Here is a 26,960-nt window from a genome sequence, read left to right as displayed (position 1 = left end):
TATGATCAGGGAACTCAGAAATCTACCTAGCAGCGTTGTCAGACGTCCCGATTTTTGCGGGTATTTTACCAGGTAAATTAAAAATGGTCAGATGCAAGAAACAGATATTCTATCGAGTTGATAAGATTGATAAAATGATAAAATTCAATTTTGCCAGGAGATACCTACATTAAGAAGCAGACAGAAACTCTTTAGGAAGTAATATCTTCAGCTAAGTGCAATTTATTAATAGGCGAGTGTCGAGAAAAATATTGTGTAATATTATTATTTTGATAGTAAAAGAGTTTTGTAGTTGGTGTTGTGTCATTTATGATTGATGTTATAGAAATAAACATTACAAATATTAAACTAACTATTCGTTTTTTATGTTGTTCCGCTTTTTGCTCCTAAATCCCGATATTTTTTTATTACACATGGTAAAGATCCCAATTTGGTAAAATATCTGGCAACGCTGCTACTTTGTATCTGATCGTCCTCACTCGTGTGTCCACACCTAGGGGCGACAGGTTATATGAAAGTATGGTGAGGCAGGCTGGTAATCAATTTGCGGCAAAATTTTCACGTTACCATTATATTAAGTATAATATGGGTACGTTATAATGACCAAAGTAAATCCCGTCTCCTCCGTGAATCTCATCCCAAATCTCCGTGATGCCCTGCATTTTTTTATCGCTTCGCTATTTCTCGTAAGTTGTCGGCTATTGTTGGCCTGCTTCATTCAGTTGTATGAGAAAGCCGATTTCTTGCCCCTCTTTTTATCTAATACATCTATGGTCGACACCTATGTTTCGATTGCAGAAAAGATGTTTAATTTTGTCATAAATGCTTTTTGCCATTTCAATTCTATCTTGCTCTAATGACCTGGTGTTTTACATGCACCACCTTTGCCCTTGCGACTGTCGTGAACAAAACAAATGAGGCCTTCTGCATGTCGTGTCGTTCCCACGGCCTACTCCACCTACGAACAACTCAAAATTACGAATAAATTGTTGTTCTTTTAAGAATTGTTGCATTTACCTGTTTAAATACTAACATCTGAGTAGTGCCTGTAATCATTACACTCATTCCATCTAATGTCGCTTTTGGCATTGACTAGAGGTGAATGTGTTTAGTTGATGTTTAGTTTATACTTTATGAGATCGTTTAACGTTAGACACGTGACTTTTCAAAAATAAACCAACGTGAGTTTTGATAGTGACGCCTTCTGTTTTATATCAAGCGTCATGGAAATCCAGCCAGTGCCGTATTTAGGTATAAGATATTATAAAGCATGCAGTCATGAGTAACGAAGATATTTTTAATAGTAGTCTAGTTTCACCAACTATTAATAATCTGTACTCAAAAGAGTTTGGATTATATCCAGAGGGAATTGTATGAACGTGTTTCATTATAACATTTAATAACGATTCTAGAGCGATTTTAGAATATTTAAATTAATAACTCACTAGTGACAAATGAATATCCCCACCGTAGTCAGCATTATTTTTAAATAAAAAAAATCAGTATTACAGTGATACCTAGTGGATTAAAACGATTGTCATAATTCACGCAAAATTGACAAACTTACCGAGTTCGGAAAATGTAGGTTCGTGTCAACAAAAAACTAGGACCAAAAAAGTGAAATGAGCAATGTATGACTTTCATCCAGCAGTGGATTTAACCCTGCTGATGATGGTGTTTTCAAATTTCAAACAAATTAGTATCAAAGTGTATTTGCAAGCAATGTTCTATTTTTAAAAAGATTAAAAAGTCTTTAATAATATGGGTCGATGGAAAACCATTGTGGCGCTATCATCAAAACTTTTAAAATGGAAAATTATAGTATTTTTGACATGCTGTACAGTACAATGCAGGTATATAATATATCATGTACAGACTACCTACATTCTATTTAGGTACTATCGTATAAAGCTGAATCGCTAAACGGAACCACCAATAAGACGTCACATCTTATTCTTATAGTTACGAATAAAGTTCAACTGCAAAATCTTCATTTTCCCCCAAGAGGACGCGTATTAATGTTTGGGAAATTTGCAGTAAAATATGTCCGGTAAATGATTATTATTAACTAATAATAAAAAACTGTAACATTATAATATTAAATACGATCAAAAATGTCATGATATATATACCGCATTCCAGTATTGAAATATAAGACTATAAGCAATGATTTCCACTATGATCAAAACTACAATAATTTCACGATATGGCCAGGTTTTAGAGAACTTCGTTTATTTCCAATGTATCCATTATAAATGATACATATTAGCGTTGATTAATGAACATGAAATATGAAGTATCATTTTCCACTCTTAATGTCATGTATACACACTCTAATTTATATATGTTGTAATACGGTAATACACAATATTTTGCTTCTCTACAATAAAACTAGCATTGTACAGTTCCCTACCTCACATACCAAGCGAGGCGCACACAAGAAATAGTATGGCCCTGTGCAAGTTGAAACTTTGAAGGATTCAAGAAAAGTGATAATATATCTGAAGAAATTTTACCGATCTTGTGTAAATAGTAGTGAAAATGTTTGGCATTGGTTCATTTGATAAAAAAAATACATTGTAAACAGATTTTTGGCACGCAAACATGCCTAGTACACTGTGGATACTACGAAACTATTAAATATACCTAATACGCTACGTAATACTGTTGGCGTGTTGTCTGACCCTAGCAGAAAAAGCTTATTTCGATTTAAAATTCATAGAACACAATATTATTTATAGCTGTACATACATTTATTATCACCGGCCTGTAAGAAATGACTAATTTAGTGAAATTTTAAGACTATAACATCGCCCTCACATTTTACCCAAAGCACGTGCGTACTAAATACGAAATATATTAATTGAGTAGATTATAAACAAACGGGCCTATTTCCATCTATTAGCGATGGTGCCCACAGAACGCGTCGGGCGCGCGAAGTCCGCGTATGCAGTGTTTATTCATAACCATAATCACACGTCTCTTCCCGCGCATTACCCTTCACCTATGTTATAAGCGGCCCAAGCAGCACAAAATAAATATTATTACAGCGCCTCTCATAACAAAGCAATAAAAATATTATATTATTTCGGGGCTTGTAATTAAAATTTACGATGACATTATTCAACCAGCGATAAACTGAACACGCAATAAAATAAAACAATGACTTCTCTGTAATTAAATAATTGCTTTCCGCCCGTCGATCGACGATGCCTCGCGCAGCGTGTTTTTACTCGCTGTGTTCAATGAATGGACTCCATTGTATTTTCTTTCATTCGTATCGCCGAGAAGCGGTGATTCGCGAAAAAACGATGATTCATGCGGCGCGCGCGTAAAATGCGTCGTCAAATCCAGTGGGCGCTGGCGTATTTGATTACGTTGTATTTTCGTTGATTTACGCGCCACTTGTAGAAATTTTGCGCGAGCGCCGCACTCGCTGCGTCAATGGGCTTTATGCCTTAAATGCACATCCTGACATCAACCACTCTCTATAATGTTAAAATTAAACCAAATTACGTTATTTTTTAATTTAAACAATGGTTGTTGTTGTCTACATACATTACAGGAACACAAAAATAATGGGAAATAGGTTTCCTTTTGTGTCTGGATTTCTGGTTTCTGACAAGGTTTAAATCTCGAGTGTGGAGATTTTTTTTTCTTTTATTAAGGAAATAACAGTTCCGTTGATTACTAACCTTATTCTAATTGTATTAAAAATAGATTAGAGAAAAAATTTTGCTACCAGCAAAGTTTCCATACAATACATACCTATATAAACTATAATATAGCTAAGCCTAACAGGATATAAAGTAAGAATGTAAGAAGAACATAAAATAAATAAAGAAATTACATAAGAAAAATGAGAAGCAATATTGAATAATTATTAACAAAAAAGTAACATTTTTTAAATTATATAAGTATCTATGTATTATAATATGACGTGTGTTAAGAATTACCGAAATTTATACATAATAATATGAGTAATCTAAGATAACACAGAAAAAGAGATTAATAAGAAAAAAGGGAAAAAACATACATTTAAAATTACTAAAAACTAAAATTTTTGAGATAGCGCGTAAACGAAACATGTGAATTATTGAAAGGATCAACGGTGGAGAAATAGGTAGTACATTAATTGTAATTTAAACAAGAGCGCTGAATATTATGATATATGAAATAAACTTAACCACACATTAAAAAATATACACAATAAACGTATTTTCAATAGTTTTAACGTATATTTCGTGATATGCATTACAGTTTTGACATTATTATTAGTAATATTATTTGAGGGCACTCGGCGTGGTTTGTTTTTTTTTTTTGCTTAACCGTCATAAAGTACTTAATAAAATTAATCCAGCTTCACAGCATTGGTCTATGTATGACGACTGGCTTTCGCATGTCTCTTCATATTAATCTGTCCTGTGCATATTTTGTCTCAATCACACGACAGTTAACGAAAATCAACCGAAGTGTCTTTTCCCAAAATGGGATACATAATAATGAATGGATATGATAAATTTAATCATCATTAAAATGTCCGGACGAAAGTACAGGTTCGGAGATGGTTGCCATGTCGGAAAAATCCGGAGGTATCGCAAGCAGGGGCGGATTAGCCTTGGGCTATTACGTATTGTGGCTTCCAGAAAAAAAACTTATTTTACGTCATGTTAAAAATTTTTCCTTGGTTTTTCGCTGAATAACGTACAAATAGTGTTGAATTTATGAGTCTTGCCGTCTGAACGCTACGGTGGCTTCTGATATATATTTTTTACACACTAGGACAACTGGACGCCAGGACAAATGGGCGCCGCACTGTCGAGTGAAGTAACGTTCACTAATGAAATAAATAGAGTTCGTTACGATTTATTACAGAAAGTAGACGAGGATGATTAATAAGTTTCTATCTACTACTTAATACTTTAAATTGATTTTTGCTCCTAAAATAATGTTTATTTTTTATTTCGGATTGAGAATTATTATGCCTGACGCTTCATATAAAAATAAAAAAAACTCTCTTCTCGTTGGAACGTAAACACAGTATGCACCATTAAATCATTATTTACTTGTGCATATTTAAATTCTTAAATAATATATCAGTATTAAATAAATATATTTTAATCGTACCTAAGTACCTGTCATTCACAAACATCTATTTATTTTCGAATTTCATTCCATTGCGTACCGCCCAATTGTCCCGGCGCCGAATCATCCTAAAACCTAGACCCAATTTGTACGTAGTAAACATTTCTTCAGATGCCATATTTTTTGGCAATAATAATTATATTATAAATATTTATATAGGTATTACGGTATTACCTTATCTACCTTTGTCGATATTTAGGATCCTGCAAATTTATTCGCTCGGAGGCAGCTGCTTCATCTGCGTCAAAGTTCTGATTCTAAATGATTTTAAATTTTATTTTTCGGCCCCTACAATTTGGGAGCTCTGGGCTAGAGCCCCTTTAACCCCATCGTAAATTTGACCCTGATCGCAAGTCTGGTATCATATTCATTTAACTGTAATGCGTACCTATGCACTATGTAAATATTATTTAAAATATTACATTATAAAAATGGTGTTAGTCCAGTTTTTGCTACAAACAGTCCTTCGTCTCGTCGATTTTTATAATTTTCAACGGCTTGCGGTTTTGCATAAATAAACACTCTTCAACTGTATGTACAATAAATCATTTTTGCATATGAAATCTGCGCTGTCGTATTTTTTTAATGAAAATTTATTGCTGTCTGTTATTAATATGTGAGATATTTTAATATTCTGGCTTGCATACATTCTAACGCCTTACGTATTTCTGTTACAATGGTATTTCAGGCCGGGCCCCGCGATCTAGGATTACTAAAAATATAAAAACTAATGACAGAAAACAATTGAGGGCTCTCCATTTTTGCAATATGTTGGCGAGTCATTAAAATGTCTTATATCTTTCTTATGGGTATAATTTCTGAAAAAAATATTATAATATGAAAATTGTTATACATAATAAATGTATATTATTGGTACATATTATACAACATTTCAAAATACATTTTTCAGAAATGATAGCTATAAGACTTATAAGAGAGATGTAAGACATTTTTAATGACTCGCCTTTAAACGACAAACGGCACCTGTGATATATTTAAATTTCTGCGCCAAATCTAGCATCAAGAGATTTTGTATTACATAATGTATAAAATAAAGCAATATATTTTAATTATTTTAATGAAAAGTCTTTCGACCATTAATTGACAACAAAAGGCTCAACAGGTTTGCAATTTATTATTTATTATTGAAACTTAAAAATGAAGAATCTAGTGTGTTTCTATACAGAAACACTACGGAATAGATTGTCATAAAATGTACCCCTATACCGAGAATCGTCAATGCTACACGTCGTTGTGCTATTTTTTGATAACGGAATATTCGTCATTCAGTGTAAATGGCATACTAAAATTTACCCAGTTTTCTAGCAGAAATTCGACTTGCTGCTAAGAATTTCGCTCATATGCTCTGATCGAGCCTCACAGTTGCTAGGACTGGCCCTGCCTGCGGTATTCATAGCGTTGATACCATAATTATAATTAAATTAGTGACGTCACCACACCCATAGGCATATCAATATCATAGAAGAAAATAGGTATCTACTGTCTACTTCTAAATCGTCAGATAGAACCCACCAATAATGTATATAAGAATAAAAAAATGTCATATTATTGCAAGTCTATTTATTGAATATTTGACTGCTTAATCTGCAAACCGGCTAACTCCATTTCGGAAAATTGTTCAGGAAGGAAACTTATTAATTTAACTATCTTAAATATTTATCGATCAGAATTTAACAATTCGAAAGATACACTTGCTGCAATATTAAATTAATACACTATTTTAGCTTCCCTTTTATACATAAAGAAAATTTATATAAAGAGCGGAGTTGTTCCATTTATGATATTGGAGATTTGGCACCTGCAGTTAGCTGTTTTGTGTGAACAACGACAACCCACTTATTTATAGGTTTAGGAATTTGAAATTTTGTGTGAGCATATAAAACATGCTTTATAACTTAATGCCATCAAAATCTCATTTTTGGTCAAAAGTGCAGTTAGCTGGTTTGCAGATTAAGCAGTCGAATGTATTTTCTTATAAAACAGTAAATTAGTATGTTTTAAAAACCCATCGATTCCATCAAATAATATTTTATGAGGCGAATAAACTTCGAATTCTTTAAAAGGAAAATCTTTGATTTGAAATAATATGGTTTTAGACCAAAAACTATAGAACCAAACATGATATGTGATTATTTATCGTCTTACATTTATATTTATTATTGTCATTCCCCATGTACCTATATGTGTGATATACCTAATAACAGTAATAACATAGTGTTTAATTATATTAATCAATAATTATATACATATGAGGTTTGTATATCATTGTAGATGGCTATACATATTATAGTTCAGTAGTTAGGAGGTACCTACGTAAAATAGTAATTTATGATAAACTCTGCTAGAATAAAATGGCTACTAATGTCGCGAGCCCATGAAAGTATAATTTGTATCTTTATCGTATTTTCTTAAAGTCGTTGGTAGTCAACCTTTTATTATGGAATATGCGACAATAATATTATATTTTCCAGCATTACTAAATACCTATATTATATCGTTGTTGCAGTAGATATGTATAATGCCATCAATGGCTAAACCAGAACAGAATAATTAGTCAACTTGAACGCATTTTTGATTGTTAATTTGAAACATGTTTCTAAGAAACTTTTTATTCTACCTATAGGTAGATATATTATCATACAAAGAAACTTAACATTTTTCAAATAGGTAATGTATATTGAATTTGGTAACGCTTCATTTTTTTTGGTAAAACATCGAGAACCATTATATTAATAATATCTTTCGTAAAAAAATTGTAAGAATATTATGTGTGTAATTAATATGACATGTATAGTACATAGTAAATGTAGTCACTAAATAATTATTGTGACTAGGACGTAGGACGTGTAAGAACGGATTTTGAAAACTACATCTAGAAAACTAGATTAGATCATCATTTCATAATTTCAATAAATATTTGCCTTTTTTTAAATTGGTTATTATACATGTTTTATTATATATTTTTTTATAATTGGCAATGCCCCCTCTGAAGCGGACGAAACTGATCCAAAATAGTATTTAAAAAGTGCAATTGTGGACTTCTAATGCAAAAGTTACTATTTCCAAAATTGACGAAAATCAGTTAAGTATGCACGATTATACATTGGTATGCCAGGGATCGATTGGCATATTTGTTTTTGACCAAATCGTGATATTTTCATATGATTTTGCTATTTGAAGATTACGATTTTTTTCAAACCGAACTATTTCTAGTATGAATATTGTTCTGTTTTATTTAAAAATTGACTATTTGTGTTTGTAGCCAAAACTGACTATTTTCCATTAAACTACAACACTAAGAGCGCGCGATTTATTCCATAGTTCACTAATTCCATAGACAAAATATTTCCTTCAAATTTGACTAATTCCTTGTTTATGAAACGTCAGATTCATGAAACGTATTGTTTGAAATTTTATTTGTTGTCGTTCATTCGCCAGTAAGTGTTTTTAATTTAGTAGAATGGCAAGCCATAGTGACCAAGGTATTAACAATCAATGATGAAATCATTTCGTATTATGTATACGGGAGTGGATGTTTGGTTGGAGAAAGTTCCACAATAGAAAATATGAACATAACCTTACTTTTCGACAGTGGTCAATTAAATACGTATAATAATGAATCGATTGTTATTCTGCCATCCATATCAAATACAAATAAGAGTGAATCGGAGTTTAAAAAAAATACTGTACATTGAAAGTGTATGGCAAAGATTAAAATTTTTTTGACTACAAATCTGCAATAAAACCACTTCTGAATAAGTTCCATTTCAAAATCACAGAACAGAAAGTGATTACCTATATTAAAGGGAAAAAATCTACTGTTGGTATTTCACAGATGTATGCTGGGTCTTGTGTTGGAGCTATGATTTTAAAAAGAAACAAACCTATATCTACCATAAATGATACTATTATATTGAATAAAATAAGCCATGCCAATAAGGTTAAAAAAGATGATGTCATGAAGCTAATGAAGGTCTCACCATCCCTCCAAATGCGAAAGAATTTCATGATGACATCTTGTGGCTTACGCCAAATGACATTGAACTACCTGAGACAGACGAATTATTATTGTTTGAAGAAGACGAAGATTAATTTTATATTTATCATAATTAAGCCATTTTTTAATTTTTGTATTTTTCCTAATAAAGCATAATATAACTTACCCTTATAATTTTTGTGTTCTTATTTTACTACCAACTGTCTTTATTAAAGTCAAAAATGTTAAAATACTATGATCATACAAAATCTTATATTCCAAAACTGACTATTTCCTGGAAATAGTCAGTTTTGGAAAAATTCGAAATAAAAAAAATGGTTTTGCTTGAACAACTATTAATACGTTTGATGGACTGGTCTAATTTTTTTAGGAAATATAAAAAAATACTCTACCTATCACAATGTCTTTAAATTGAATGTGTATTTTAATTCTAAAGGTCTCTCATAGAAAATATTGATTCCTGGAAGAAGTGCAAAAATGGAAATAGTCACTTTTGCATTAGAACCCCACAATTAGTACCTACTAAATAATGTTTTTTACATACCATACATAAGTTTAATTACATACCTAGGTACTTAATGCAATGCATTTCCACCATTTTCTAGGGAAAACCGTTATATACCTATAATCGTTCTCCACGTTATCGTAATTTGACTATTGATCTAAATGTGTTTGTATGTTTGCTAATTTATTATTAATAGATTTTGGATGTTTAGCTCCAAAACCCCAGTTGTACCACCCATGCATTATAATGTTATTTCGAGCGCGTACTGCCGATTTTTTTATTCTATCTTTAGCCGAGACTGGGTTCGTAGTTAGTAAAGTAAATCCGGCGTCCGATTGCTAGTTCCGCCCGCTCACAGAAAACTCCGCGCTTGGTATCGCTGGATTTCAAAATGTTTCTCTTTCTAGTTTCTACGCCATATCTCCCCCCCCCTCGATCTAACACACTTTTGGGGTCCCTCCAAAAATGATATGTTAACAACAATTAAAAATATTTGCATGTTTCAAATATTAAGTAGGTACCTATATACTAGTCTCGCTTTTCTATTATAATATTATGTAGGTACATAATTTGGAACAGCCTCTAAAATAAACCTATTTAACATGAATAATAATTAATCTACATACTGTTACGAATAACGTCATGTTTGATATTTTCACGATTGTTTATTATCGTAATAGATTTTTGGGTTTCCACAACGTGTTCTTCTTTCTTCTTTCCTCGACGTTTCGGGATCGTTAGTTCATTCATCATCTCTTCTCCATTGAGCAGCCACAGCTGCATATTACGAGTAATTAGGCTTAAATCCGTTAAATTTGTTGAACTGCGCTTGCAACCGGGGCCAATGAAACTATCAATATAATATATACTATTAGCATGAACAGAAATCATAAGTTTAGTATGTATGGCACACGGTTCTATGGATCTCTCACATTTAAACTCGCCCGTCTGCCGCACAGCCATATATTAAACCTTCTATGAACGTCGCTCCGATGTTGCATAATATGAAGACCACGCACATAGGCACCTAGCGACAGTCGCGCGTAACCTCTCAAAACGTGGATATATTGGGATGCGGACACCAGCGAGTCGGTATAGGAATGACCAATTCGTAGGTATGCGTATGAGTTCTGGCAGCTTCAACTCGCGATCTGTTACTAGCAACATTAGATTTTTTTCAAACTAAAAAGTCGCATTCCACCAATGCACCTACGGAGCTCCATTTGGCAACGTGTGTTTTGTGAATAACGATGACGTCACATCGACGTATTCGACACGTTGCAGACGAGACGAGTTTTGATGTGCGAGCCGGATTAATGGCTGTACCTACATAAGTAGGTCCTTATTTAAAGTTAAAGTTTCTCCCCATAGTAGATTAATGAGGGGGGGAGGTGAAATTTCAATGCCAATAATGAAAATTTTGTTACATGGCCCCCTATGCTAGAACTTGCGAGTGCCAGCTGCCCCGTCGACATGACGTCGTATGACATCATTGTGACGTACTACCGGAGTGATAATAGCATTCGAGAAAATAACGCTACTCAGACAGTGGCGCTATTCATTGTCACCATATACATATAGGTGTTTCATCGTATTAATATCTATGGTGAGCACTGGCGCTGGGCGGCATGCCTCGAGCGTGTATTGGCTGACGTCACAATACGTCATGTCATCTGGTGCCACACGAGTCGATAGTTAGGAAATCGCGGTGATGGTTTCGCACAAATTATTTTCTCTGCTAGATACAAATACTTGCCATATTTATAAATAATTATGCTTAGCTTATTTTGTTTGGCCCAGCGACATGTACGTCGTACGGCATACTGGCGGTTCGCGAGCCTCAGTTTGGGATCGAGCGTGGCTTTGTGTGATTGAAAGATATTTGAATTAAATATGGCGTCCCACTCGTACTCGTGTGTAATCAAATCATATACCGCACACTTCTTCATGAACGATTTCCGCCGCACAACGAACGTCGCGCATCTTCCTGTTTGGTTATAACAACTACTGACTTAATTAAACCTTGAATAATATAATGGCTTCAATGATTATTACTGGTTGAACTATGACATATTATAATATATTTGTCGATACGATTCGAAAATACAGTTAGGTACATACGTAAAATTAAGACCAGTCCATAATCAATACAGTAATGTTTAGTTGACAACTACTGACTTATATTAAATTAAATCGAGACAACATGAATGCTGCACACTGTTAGCTAAACGTTTTAAAACCGATTAGTAATGGTCAAACAAAATGTAAAATTGTCACCATAATATATTATAAGAATAGAAAGTTTTAAAACTGTCGCGATGTGCAGAAGCCAAAAATTATTTCTAACTCAATCGATTCAAAAATATTCACAAAGCTATTTACATAGGTACCTAATCGTTCACTTTGTGATACTCGTGAATTTTGGTATTCGGCATAGGTTACATGAACCTAAGTTGTACGTAAAACATTGCACAGTTCGCCGTGAGCTTTCTATCGGAAAGAGATGACCGTAATACTTATAATATAGGTACTATACGGTCTCCAATTTTTATTTGAATTGACCATTTATTCAATTTTCATAGCTGATTTTGGCAAAATTCATAAATTATTCATGAATGAAAACCTAACCTAACATAACAAATAGTATATCGGCAATTTTCAACATTTTTTGTTTGCTGCTGGCTTCCTGTAAACCGACAAGTAGCGTGTTTTATTTAGACATGAATTTTATGGCAGTACTATACGACCCACTGAGGTTGGACGGTCTTTAATATACGGCCATATATTACCGATACAAGTATATGTACGTACACGTTTATCGACACGATTTGCATATTCAACTAAATCGTCCTTGGCTCAACAGCCCATGACAGGTCCTGATTCCCAGCTCGACGGTCATCGCTTCCAATTGCCTATCATCGATTCAGACGCACTTATTTAGGGTTCCATAACAAAACAGAACATGACAAAACAGAACAGTGACAAAACAGAACAACGATAAATATAACTATGACCTTTCAGGAAAAATATAAATTTAATATTGAAATTGTCCTATCTCTATTATGTTGATAGATTTTTAATAGCACAGATTTTCAATACGCCATAATAAATCAAATTACATACCTAATGTATGCATTCCTATTCGCTAGAAAGCCTCAAATAAACGGGTCTTAACTCGGTGTTGCCGGCAAGCTTAGGATATCTCATCTTAATCAAAGAATATAAAATGATTGGGTGACTAGGTGCAACGAAATAATGACCTAACCTAACCTAAATAGATTCCACAATAATTAATGTTTCATTTTTCCCCTGGCTGTTCTGTTTTGTCATTTTCTGTTTTGTCCGGTTACCTTATTTAGCAATGTTTGAAGAGTGGAGACGTAGCAGATGGTGAAGGTATCACAAAGTGAGCGGTTTCATGACAACTAAAATGGCAAACAAGGTGGTCTAAAGGTGCTTATAACTTTATTGGATATGTAGGTACCTACGTAATACATCCTACTCCAGATATGACATGAATTTTGATCAATAGAAATATTGTGGCAACATTCACCCACGTGCTTGGTGGAACTAAATCATAGATAGTGACATCAAAATATTATTAACAATGGCCGGTTCAATAAATTTTAATGGCCTTACATCGCAAACGGTTTCACATTATAATATTATACGTTACAATAGTACAATAAATTATTATATTCTACGTGTTCAATACACGTGTCAGAGCTAAGTGACTACATGGAATTATCTACCACACAACGCGTGTGCCAAAATTCAAAATTGACGTTCACATAGTGTGCTTCCTAGTTTACCTGTAATAAAATTCACTGTTGATTTATAATAATAATTTGCGTTAATTTATTATATGGGGCGTGAAATCAATTTTCCACTTTGTTTTGTTGTTGATAAACTGTCATTATTGATTGTTGGGGTGCATTGACTCAATTAGTTATTTATATCAAGATACAGGACACACTATCACGTATAAAATCACAACACCAGTGGCAAAATAGCTCAAATGCAGGATTGCGTATTTCCAATAAGTACCTACACTCATTTACGGGTCTTGGACTAATCGGCGCTGGGACAACTGAATTCGAAATTCGAAAATAAATAGATGTTCTTGAATTATATTATGTACCTACCTACTTTTAAAATATTATCCTTATATACTGTTATTTAATACTTGGCGCAGCGCTCGAAATGGAAAAGTTTACGAACCGGAGCGCTCGACAAATTTTCTGAAGATATTTACATAGTCATCAAATCGTACCTATGTGTATTTTATAAAAATAAGTGTGTCAGATTTTCTATTCTATGGCCTATCTAGCTCAGACGGTCAACATATTTTTTCCACGAGACGGAGCGATAACTTTACAGATTTCACGAGCCGGAACGGCGCTCCGGTGCGTTCCGTTCCATTTCGAGCCCTGATGGCGAGAATTTAAATATGCACACGTAAATAATGATTTAAATTGTGAACATATTCCAACGAGAAGAGAGTTTTCTTATTACCACGTTTTTATTAGCTCGTATTCTTGTTTGTCTAGTACAAATTTTGTCTTGTTTGTCCAAGATTTGTATTGGACGATTGAAGATTTTTAACTAACTTCCCGACTAGCTAGACATTTGGAACTTTTAGAATATATCAGAACACGATGACAATGCATTCTTTTAATACGTTTAGCCATCTTTAAGCAGAATTGAATTCATTTTCAGCTAATTCTCTTTTGTATGGAAAGTTATTTCGGAAAGAATTCGTAAAAAAGTACAACACTATTATTGGTTGCTAAGGGGGTCTTAGCAACTAAATTATTAATATATACGTGCGTTACTATGGAAATCAATATGAAATGTCAAAATGACATTTCAGTATTCTATATTTATTCAGTATTTCTATCAAGTACAAAAAAAGTATTTATTAATACATAGAGTTGTCAAGTTTATATGATTCAATAGAAAATTTAATAACGTGGTATATAAAAAGTTCTTTTTATCTTGTACCTACTTAATTATTTTTATATAAGCCGTCAAGTATAATAATTCTAAATCCGCAATAAAAAACATTGTATTAAGCACAAAATTAATTAAAACTATGGAGTAGTAGATAGAAACTTATTAAAATTCCTCTCTTCTGCTTTCTGTATCAAATCATAACGAACGTCTATTTTTATTTCATTCGACAGTGCGGCGCTCACTTGTCCTGGCATCCAGTTGTCTCAGTGTCACCGTTACTAATTAAAATTAATCGCAATATATACATAATATTTAATCCACATTATTTAATAACAACCGATTTCGCTGACATGCTTAAGGTCCTTTTTTATAGTTTTAGACGATAGTTAAGTTGTCCGTTCAGGTTCAGTTGACGGTTCAGTTGGGAACGCTAATGTATATTTACGTTTTATTCACTAAAAATGAGAATTATTTCAATAAAAACTTTCTAAACATATTGATTTGTATACTTAATGCAGTAGGTACATCTATTTGAAGAAATAATAATATTTCAATCAAAATTAGAAAATTAGTAGGTAAGTACATATGAAAAATACGACAATTCACTAAATAATAACATGGTCATGCCTAAAGGCTCAGATTAATATTCTAAATTAATTCGATAAGTACGTACTTTCTTAGTTACGAAAAAAGATTGGTAGGGGAGCAAGGGGGAATTGGAGCCTACTAAGGAAATTTTTGAAAAAAAGTAACAAAATGTTCTAATCGTTTATTATTAAGACTTGAAATGAGTCCTTTGGTTACATAGTAATAATATTATTGCAATTTCCACTCAAAAATTCTATAACTAAGGTACAAAAAAAACGTTTTCCCAAAAAACACATTTGGCTCCAATTACCTCACATGTAGGGTAATGAGAGCCAAAAATTTACCAAATATGTAATGGGAGCTTCATATTTTAATATGCTTACAAACACTTATACACATTATAACAGACATAGGTACAATAAAATGTTAAATATTTACTAATGTAATTCAACAAAAATATGCTCTAGTACTAAAAATATCAAAAGAATCAACACTTCATGTTATGGAACTAAGCAAAAAACACAAATATAATCTTTCTGGTTTCGGAGGGCATTTTCCAACGAAGTCACCGTCCAACCAGCCTTGAAAGTCGTCAGCTTTGTATTTCTGGGCATCTGGAACAATTAAAATCTTGTCTACTAGTAAAAGAGGTGTGAAATTTATATAGGGGTAATGGGAGCCACCTAGGCTCCAATTACCCGAATGTCAACCACTTTGAAGGTTGATAGATAACGTAACCAAACCATTATAAACCTTGATTCTGAAACTACTAAACAAAAATACATGTATCTGGCTATACAATGGACACAAAATATGATGAAATAAGTAAAATTTTAAATAGGTACTTACGTTGATGTTTATGTATTGTAAATTGATATAAGCACCTAGCCCAAAACACATTTCCACTCGCCACGCGCGTGCACGTGCCACTAAGCAGCCGACAGCGATCGACGGGCTTAGCCGACGATTGACGAAGATGTTTTGGTTATTTCCGAGTCATTTTAGTGTTAGATGGTACCTGTTTTGCAGTCGCTCCCATTACCCCTTGCTCCCCTACTTCCATATTTCGTAATTTGATTTTATTAAATATTCGTCTTAGATTATAGAAAAATATAGATAGAGCTATTGCAAGTGTTTGTCGAATGTGAATGTGTGCGTTTCGTAGTGTTGCCAGATATCGAATATTTATTCCAATGCTATAATTTTACAAGCGATGTTTTTGTAAATTATATTATGGCAACACTGGCGTGTTGGCTATGCACTTGGTAAAACATTACTCACTAAAATTGGCTATTGCGGAGGGCTGGATAGTCGTATACATCGTAGGAAGCTTATGCTTTTATTGGCGATGTGGTGATCAATCTTTTTTCCATAAGCATAAATAATCCCGATTAATCTCAATAAACTCTGTCATTAAGTCATTTACATGTCAATTTAACTGGCAACTCTAAAAACCGATACGATAATTGATGGAAAACCCATCCTGCCGCGTATTGCGGAGATATAAGCGTGCCGAATACTTTCTCTCGCACTTATAGTTCGTTTTTGTTCAGGCCTTGATCTCAATGCTAAGTGATTGTATTTTGAAAATTGATTTTTTCGATTGATTGAAATTGATTGATTGATTGAAATTCTTTGAAAAAGAATTCTTGAATGGATATTTTATTTTTTCGTGGATACTCAGGGAACACAAATAGAGACTGTTGAAATCTGAACTTCAGGTAAAGATAACATCAAGGAAACTGTTTTGTTGCTAGCGTGAAGCCATGTGCCATGTGCAGTGCACATCGACTTTTAGGGTAGATCGTTCGAGACAAGATACTTACATCAAAATAGGCAGGCGTAAAAACAAAGCTTTTTCTCGCATGTAAACGGTTCATAAACATTACGCTAACACGTTCCGACCTCGCTACGAGTCGGAAAAGAATATTAATTATTTTCTTGAGAATAGATTGGTTGTTGTTTTCTCGAGAAATCATCATTACTTCTTACTTCCGATTTTTTTTTTCATTTTTAGATCTAACTAAATAAATAACCGTGAAATTTAAGAAATTCCGTTTAGAATTTTCGTTAATTAGTCGAGGCCCTAAGAAATCAAATTTTATTGAAAGAAATTCCATTCGAATATTTTTTTAAATTCCCGTTCCGGTCGACAGCTTAGCCTTGCGGAAATTTCTCGATTTTTCGAAAATCTCATTGACGATTTCTCGAGAAATTGAAAAAAAAATAAGAAAATTGTAGCAGAATATTGTCTTTTGATGAGAATTTACAAAGTTTTAAAAATATAAGATGAAATCTTAGGACGGCTATATCATGTGTTGTAACATTTAATAAGTGTGTGTGAAAAAATTGTATTACCTATCTCAAAAAACAAACAAACGTTTTTCCAACAATAGTTGGAAATGTCATATTATTATGTTTGTTGTGCTACCTGAATATTCAAATTTAAAAAATATACGTTACCTAAGAGATTGTAAATGTGTTCAATAACAACCAACCCGTTAAAATTATCCTGGTTAAACTTTTGAAATGCTTCATAATTTAACGATAAGCTTTCGTGAAAGCCTTCATGATCTAATTGGTGTTATTTAATTACAATACAGGTGATTTGTGATAATTCGCGACGTGCTGATTGGATATAACCAGTGGCGACTCGTCCATATGCACTGCGGAACTGCACCACCCCTAAGCAAATTGAGAAAAATGTAATATTATAATATACATCAATTTATGTATATTATATGAAAATATCAATATTATTAAGCGTGCAATAAGCTCGCCCGCGCAGCGATACTTCCAATGTCCAATAATATTATCATATACCTCGGTAAGTACTTGATTTTTCACAGTACCGATTTCAATAGAATAATGTCGAGTGGGCGAAGGGGGGCGCGGGCAGTGATGCTCGCAGCTGGAAGCCTTATCGGTACTGCCAGTCAGACAGTCCGATTTCAGTATTTCTCCGTTTCTGCGTCGCACGTGAGAACGCGCGCCACAGCGAGGAAAGAAATATACCTATAATGATTTATTAACATTGTTAAAATTTATTTCTGCAAGCAATTTATGGGAAGTTCTTTATTTTAATCATTAATATACTTAATTAATTATCTATATTTAATTTTGATGTTAATAGTAAAATATAATCCAAATAAACATTTATTTTTTATTTTTAATCAACCGCAGCACCCCCAAATATCTTTTCCACGAGCCGCCACTGGGTATAACTACACGATATAATAAAGAAAAATATTGAGTACATACATAAAGATGGAATGCTAATAACTATTATTGCTTTGATGTAAAGTGCTTTAAATTTCGCTCTATTCTGATTAACGTGAACACTTAGTTATTGCTCTCTTATAAAATAGTGTTCCAGTAAGAATGATTTCATTTGATATCCATATCACAGTACCTACCGAAATAATACGACTCGAATTGAAACCCATATAAAATCATTTACTTTTGCTTCAACCGATTTCCAAAGTGTTAAAATGGGGTGTTTCTGTCATGTCTGATGCTCCCATCTGGGAATGCAAAATGCACGCATCGCTTGAAATGCTTACCTACAATGGTCCGGTGCATTCGCCACATGTTATAGCCATATTATATTATTATTATGTTCCCTTCATCTTTGTCATAAAAGTAAACACAAATCGTTTTGCATATTTTCAATCTTGGCAAGTGATTTATCGTGAGAAAAAAAATATTTTTAGCATCATTTTCTACGAATCATATTTTTAAAATTGATGACTAGGTACCACGATGTACCTGCATGTATTTAATTATTATTTAATACATTGTTCGGCACTTGGGTATAACTAAACATAAGTACTGTTTTTTCTTCGTCGAGATTTTTTGATTAATAAGAATCGTGACCTGGATCTGGATGATCTGACATGGACAGTAGTTAGCTCACCGCGCTCCTCTTTCCCATTGGAACTTTTCATTAGAAAGTGAAAGTATCAGTGAAAGCACACGCGTGTGTGGCGACCTTAGTCTACTCCTGGGTATCTGCTCCAGAGACATTTCCAGGCGTAAAAAAACTGCTGATGCGTCACACCAAACGTAGGACTCCATGATACGCTCGATTAAGACCGAGTGTGGTGCGGGCGGGTTGGTTTTAGAGGGGTCTATGTTTGTCTTGTCCATTTGACAGCCTTCTCAATGACTTGGCCACCCGTCACGTCGTTCAGGGGCACTCAGGGCTCCACGGAAGTCCGTGTTACTCTTAATTTGGTCCGTTCATTGTGTTTTATTTTAATTAACACTATGTTTTTTCACCATAGATTGGCACTGTAGGGGTCATTACCCTACCATATGCACGAGTTAATTTATAATTACAATGTACCTTGCAACATAGCAATGTTGAAATAGTAGAACAAGCGATTTATGTGAATCAATCAATTTTTAACAGAAAGCTAATTTAGCAAAATAATTATATTAATCAATTATTTATAAATTACTAAACAACATTATATGCATAAAATTGTTTATATGAAAATCAATCGTGCCTAATAATTAAAACTGCTTAATTGCCTAAAAATTAAAATCAATTATTTATAATTTACAAACAAGCTATGCATTGCACAACAAAGCATGATTATTAAAATATCCAAATAATGATCAGCATTTTCTATTGTATCGAATCTGTATAAAACACTCAATTACATGACATCAAATTGTCAGTCAGTTATCAAAGATTTAACCGTAAGGTTATCGTTCAACTTCGCCCGATCGACTTAGCAATTTCTCATAACGCATAAACTGCTTTCATTCTGCTAAATTATAATCTGTAAACGTATCTGTAATAATTAAATTAATATTTATTTGGAAGGAGATAATAAAACCAGGGTTCATTTCGTTCACGCATCAATCTTCTTATTATTGGAGTCAAACAACCTACCCTGCCTGTTCCCTATTTCATCTCCTAACAAAAGCACCATTAAAGTGATGTTTTTATCCAAGCTTCAGAAACGATTGGAAACTTAGAGTAATGATATATAGACGAGTGCTTAAAGTCAGACAACGTTATCTACAAAAAGTGTTTTTTTTTTGATGTAGGAACGTTATTTTACATTTACGGCTACATGATAGTCAAACAACGTTATGTCAATCTTTTCTAATTTCTTATTAAATCGTCAGTAAAGTTTAACGTTAACTACATAAGTTACCCTTGTTTTCATATTTTTTTAAAACTATCCCTATAAATTTTCTTCTTCTTCTTCTTTCGACCATGTCCGATCCTAATAGGATCATATGGGCCTCCACAGAGTGGAGGTTTGTATTGAAAGATTTTTGTTTTTACGAGAAATGGATGTCAGCCACTTGCTCAACCTATTAGGTCCATACTCTGACTCATACACAAATTGAAAAACAATATGTTTACTTGCCAGACCCAGGATTCGAACCTGGGACTCTCGTCTCTATAGGCCGACATTTAAGCCACTCGGCCATCATCATAAGCAAGATAAATGTACAATACACAATAAATTATAAAATATTAACATTAGGTTTTAAATAAACATTTCCCTTGTTGAGTTACAAGAGTTACGAGAAAGAACGATTTTTGGCTCTCTTTTGCACTTTTGTAGATAGTGTTGTTTTTGACACTAAGCCCTCGTAGAGAGCGCCTAGTTTTCGGCAAAATGAAGCCGTGTTTCTTGCGTTTAACCCACAGTAGAACCTCGATTTGATTATTATCAACATAACTATGAAACGTTATACCGTCGTGTTGCTTCTCAGCACGGCTACCAAATTTAAACACAACATAGTTAACCACATGTTCTACTAAAATAATTAACACTATCTAACTTTATATTTAACACAAAAACAATAAATTTCAGCAACACGTGCTCGCAGTTTATGAATGTAATCAGTCAAATCCATTTTTACTGGCGACGCTTACAAAAAATATTTAATTCAGCCGTAGAAATTCTATCTTACTCTTACGTGTAGTGCGGAGATATAAACGTGCTAAATGCTTCTTACTATCTGGATACCAACTATGAAGAAACGATTGGTGGCAATTCCAGATCGATGATATTCATATTATACTACTTACTAAAAATATACTTAATAAAAAAAGTTTGTTTCGTTGAAAAACGCTTATGTTGTGTTGTGGTGACCACGCTCTGTTTCTTTGCAGCTTGTAATTTGAGGGCTGGAATTAGATTTGCATAGGGGCGTTTATTAGGCTTGGCGTGGCCCTGCCCGAGATCTCACTCGATTTCGGGGATTTATTGTGTGATTTAAATCCATTGGGCGGTCTAATTACGCTTGAAAAAAATACCTCAATATCTAGTCCGGATGTAAGTTTTGGATTTAGTATACCATTCGCACCGACTGGCACAGTCCGAGGAAGAATTATCCGTTATGAAAAAATACAACAGTTAGCACCATATTTTAACTCCCGGAATTTGTCGGAAAACTATTTTGTAAGATTTCTGTATAGAAACACGCAATCATTCCACGTGTAAAAAAATCGGTGTGTGTACTTATGTACGCGCGTTAGAAGTTATACTTCTTTGGCGTAACAAAACAAAAAAAAACTTGTAATAACATAGATTATTCGACTAGCTCTTAATTATCTTGTTAAATTACAGACTCAAGAAAAAGGACCGCTTATTGGAACGCCGTTGGTTTATTTATATACATTTTAACTTATATACTGGTTACTCGTTGTTTTTATTTTTTAAAGTACGAACTGTCACTCTGACGTTTAATAGTTTGTTTACGTAAGGAATTGCAAATGGCCGACAATAATAAATTCGCTGCCTAGGCAACGGAACAATTCTAAACTATAATATAATACTGTATAATCGTCACGATTGCATTATCATACTTTGGCGTAAAGGCAGTGCGTTCGGCTGATAACCGAACAATCGTGGTTCGAATCCAAATGAGTGCGATTTTTTGTTACATCATGTGTTACATGTCACACGCCAAAAATACACTCTGATCTGATTTTTCCAACGCGCCTAAAGAAGTAGAAATTCAAAAATATGTAAGGGGTGTGTGTGATTGTTGAATATTAAAGTTGTGGTTATAAAATATACTATGATTACGGTAAAGTCACTTGGCAACAAAATATTCATAGCCCACGGTGGAAATGAAAATGATCATGCAAAGAAAAGTGTTTTCACTCAAAATATTTGCAACAATAAATCGAGTAAACGTTTTTGACTATCATAAATATATATAAATCATATAATAAATTTTAAGAAAATCTTTGGAGATAAACAGTGTATAATCATATTTTTCTTCTTAATAAAATGTTAACGTAAACATTTTCAAAAAGATTTATGCACGTTGCCAATAATTCAAATAAACAAATTGAAAATTTTCCAGAACTTGTTTACAACAATTTATAATAAAGTTTTCATATTATAATAAATAATTGTTCGCCGGAAAATCAACGTGCTGCCTACACGTGTCCGGTCCAAAGTAGACTTAAATTTGATTAACGGTTCTATTTTTTCTTTATTTACTGAATCAAAATATGTAAGCACATTTATTATTATACAGACCCACTTAACACACCCACCGGTAGTGACCACACGCCTCGGATACCATTCTCCAATCTCCAAACTGTTTTATGGGACTTCGACTATGAATCGTACTATTAGTCACTGCGGAGTTCGGAAAGTTCACAGTTAGCTAGTGCGACTGCGCCACCGTTTCATACGTACAGAATATTATCGCGCGATAATTTTCGCTGCGTGTGAGATTGTGGTTACACCGCGTGTTGCATTACCTGCACTTTTATTGCCTAGATTTTGATTCAAACGATAAAATATATGGCTAAACATACTTCTAATAAACCGGATTATCACGTACAAGTCGCTACGACCTGTTGCACTCATACGTGGTTACCGTATGCACCTTCTATAGGTATATTGTGTGATTTTCAATATGACGTAGAATTTATGGGATCCGTAACATCATATTGTATTGTATCGAAAAAACATTATTTGGATACTTAGTCAGTAGTTTCATTAGACAGGGAACGATCCATAGCTGGACAAACACTTTCCCTAGCTCCTGCCACTCTTCTCAGTTCCTAGTTTTTCGTACTACCGTCTAGTTTTTACCAGTCCCTCGATCTAACTATTCTAACTGGTTTTAAGGCAACCCTGTGACAGTGTAACAGTTAAATGTTTAGTACATCTTAGGTATAAGTGTGTGACCGTATTTGTCCAAAAAAATTCCAACGTAATGAGATTTTAAAGCGTAGGGTCCTGCCTAGGGAATCCAATCCCGAGCCAAAATTCTGATCCCGGGATTTCGGGATTACAATTTGACAATCCCGGGATCCCGGGACTGGTCCCGGGATTGGCATTTTTTCCATTGTTAATATAAAAAAAATTATATTTACAAATAACGTTGATAAAATCGGTCAAAAATAAATCTAGTATAATTTATACTATTTAAGACATTTATTGTTAATATTGTATACGTTCAATCTTGGAAATACACAAGTTTAACGGAGTAAATAATATTGTAATTTATATAATAATAATGAATTTAATAGGAGATTGTAGTTTCTGATAGTAAAGACTTAATGAATGGATTAGCGAGATTTAAAATAGTAAACCAAAATAATCATGGCGTACTTATGGCCTTTCCGCTTCATAAATCTAATAAGTCAGACAAATATTAAACTGCCGTAAAACGTATGATATCATGGTGGAATTACTTTGTGAAAAGTGCGAAGCATTGTTTTTCCAATCATTCCATTTTTAATAATTCATGTGAAAAAATAAAATGAATCGGCAACCTCAACCAAATAAATCAAACTTCATTCAAACTCAGTTTATTTCTAATGTAGTTATTTTTTATTGAAAGTATTTTTTATAGTTTCGCTTTTATTTTATTTTCCATAAAAATTGATAAAAAAAATCAATCCCGAAATCTCGGGATTATGTTTATCAATCCCGGGATTCATAGGTATCGAAAATAGCTCGAGATCCCGGGATCCCGGGATTGGAATCCCTAGTCCTACCAGTATTAGAACTTTGAAAACCACTGTAATAGACGTATCAGTGTGTAGAGTGGTTAGTACTTCACAATTAATACAACAGTTTAAATTCAAAGTATCGAGACAAATGTTGGAAGACATTTTCCATAACGTCAATAACCGTGCTCTTATTTTCAGATGTGGAAGGACTCTCGGCAAAAATAAACCTGATGATGGCGAGCGCCGAGACGAACGATCTCCCGGAGCCCCCCTCGACGGGAGTTGAGAACCACTACAGCAACAATTGCGCTTATTTGGAACAGTTATTAGGTGAGTTTTATATAGAATTCAAACTTCATTTTCCATCACTTAAGAGCGTACATAGGTGAAACGGCAAATAATTTTCAACAGTATGTGGAACGAAATTTTGCAGTCATCGCCAATCGGAGACTGAGAGTCGAGGTGTGAGCACGCCAATTTGTTTTGTGTTGGCGTCGGAGGAATATATTCTTAAATCGTGTAAAGATGACTAAAAATGTTCCGCATGTACTTGAAAAAGAAAACATGTCAATGAATATACTATTATTATTACGAATATAATAATAAACATAACATTAAAAGGACGCATGTTGAATTTTTATGACAAATTATATTTCGTTCGGCTCGCGTCATTTGCACAATCCGCGCATCGCCTAGTCACGATCTTTTTAGACCATGCCTCAGCAGTCCGCGCTCGAAATGGAAAAGTTTACTAACCGGAGCGCTCCACGGTTTTCTGAAGAACAATACATAGTTATCACAGCTAGAAGACAGTTATCAAATTTTATGCGTATTTCATAAAAATAAGTGTGTTAGATTTTCTATTATGTATATGGCCTATCTAGCTCAGGCGGTCAAATTATTTTTTCCACGAGAGGGAACAGCGCCATTCCGAGCCCTGCCTCAGCTGAAGTATGGCCTTAAGTAACCACATAAGGATTCATAGCGAGGACTGCAATTCCGAGATTTCGGGATTAGTATTCACAATCTCTGTCCCATTATACAATTTATGATTAGAGGAAAGAGGTTTTATAGTAGCCGACTCAGAGAAAAGAAGTCTTTCCCCGTTAAGTTATTCTCTGTCATAAGGTCAGTTTTTTATTGATGCAAGTAGGCTTGACGACAAATCGATTAATTAAGTTTTACTTGATTCACAACCGGAGGCTATATGGGGGGTCACCAGGGCCGGATAAGGGCAGCAGGAAATCTAATCGATCACAGCACAATAGCGGAGTAGCCATTATATTGTTGAATAATATATTGAATTTATTCTGAAATAACTACACCGTGCCAGGAAACTCGTGCGAAATACCACTTAGGAATCTTGGCCAAAGGAAATAATTAATATCTTTGTTATTTTGTAATATTGGTAGGTTATGGTAAGTGGTACCGGGTACCTATAGATTATAGATATTGGATAACACATCATTAGTTTCTATTATTTTACTAGGTACTTATGTATTTAAATATTCTACAATTTATATGCTAAGACGTTATGTATCATTTACATTTACATAATAGTATCATTTATATGGAACTCTTTATCATCTTTTCAGTGATCATTTACATAATAGAAAATGTTATTTAATCTATGCATACTGTATACCTAATACGGATACACTCTTGCATCTCGGTGTTCAAGTGGACTCCTTTGCAGAATAGGTCAACTATATCTAAATCTAATATAAAAAAAATGCCTTATTACAATGTAGGTAGAGTTAATTTCTAAACACAGTCTCCTACCAGATCTACAGGTATGTAATTTTACATAAACATTTGGCGATCATTCGTAGACAACCTTAGCAGGATAGTACAACGACGATTTATAGACGAACGCAGTTGTATAATACGTAATGAGTATGACACTACTGCAATGTAGTGTTTCAATTGCACGCATATATATTATGCCGTGTCCACATTGGCAACAAGTTGCTGGCAACCTCATTAAATTTTACGATAATTATCATAGTTTCTAAAAAAAATTCAAATTATGATAATTATCGTAAAATTTAATGAGGTTACCAGCAACTTGTTGCCAATTTGTCGACACGGCTTTATGTTTATTCAAAGGAATTAAATTTGTCTGAATGGGCCTTGACAGAGTAAGAATTCTACGAGGGACTTTTCACAGTAATTCATCCAATGTGTTGTACCCGCATCTTGTTTATTCCATATAATATTATAATTAACTTTGATGGCAACATTTTTTACGTGTAGGGAATCTAAATTATCATTACTGGCAATAATGATAGAATACTGACTATTCCAAATTTGAAAATTCAAATCCGCTTACGACGGAAAATATTCAGTCCGCAAACCACCGAACCAATCGTTCCTACTTACCAAGGTCATATAATATAACGCCATGATTAAAGACTCGTGATATCTATTCTACCTCCACCCTAGTCCTTCATCTACCAACAGTATCAACGTGATAATGGTAGTAAAAAAATCAACATCTCTTCCCTAAGTATACTCCATGAATATAAATTAGCACCGCGTGCGGACAGAGTAGTAATTTATTAGGTAGGCACCTTTCTGTCAAGAGAACTTAGTGGACAGTGGCGTAACAAGAATCATGATAAGAAAAAACGAAATTAAATCTATAGTTTAGATTTTAGAATGTTTAGATATCTACTATATTATTTAAATAAAACGCAATTGTATCGTACTAATTCCTTCTCTCTGAGGCGTATGAAATTGGCCCAGTTATATTTAATAAAATTTGAATTAATCTGATAAAATTGCGTTTT

General features: G+C 33.7%; 1 protein-coding gene across 1 annotated transcript in view; it reads left to right on the top strand.

Annotated features, from left to right (window-relative positions):
• wgn (Tumor necrosis factor receptor superfamily member wengen) overlaps positions 1-26,960 on the top strand; it is an 82,866-nt gene that overhangs the window by 11,844 nt on the left and 44,062 nt on the right. Inside the window, exon 3 of the mRNA XM_085958796.1 lies at positions 24,367-24,498. Coding sequence (XP_085814922.1) covers positions 24,367-24,498 — 132 coding nt within the window. The remainder of the gene's footprint in view (positions 1-24,366; positions 24,499-26,960) is intronic.

The sequence above is a fragment of the Rhyacophila brunnea genome, unplaced genomic scaffold (genome assembly GCF_057557595.1).
Source record: "Rhyacophila brunnea isolate RB1 unplaced genomic scaffold, BYU_Rbru_1.0 scaffold_8, whole genome shotgun sequence".
Classification (NCBI taxonomy): domain Eukaryota; kingdom Metazoa; phylum Arthropoda; class Insecta; order Trichoptera; family Rhyacophilidae; genus Rhyacophila; species Rhyacophila brunnea.
The sequence above is the reverse complement of the archived record's forward strand: the minus strand, read 5'-3'. Positions and strand labels throughout refer to the sequence as shown.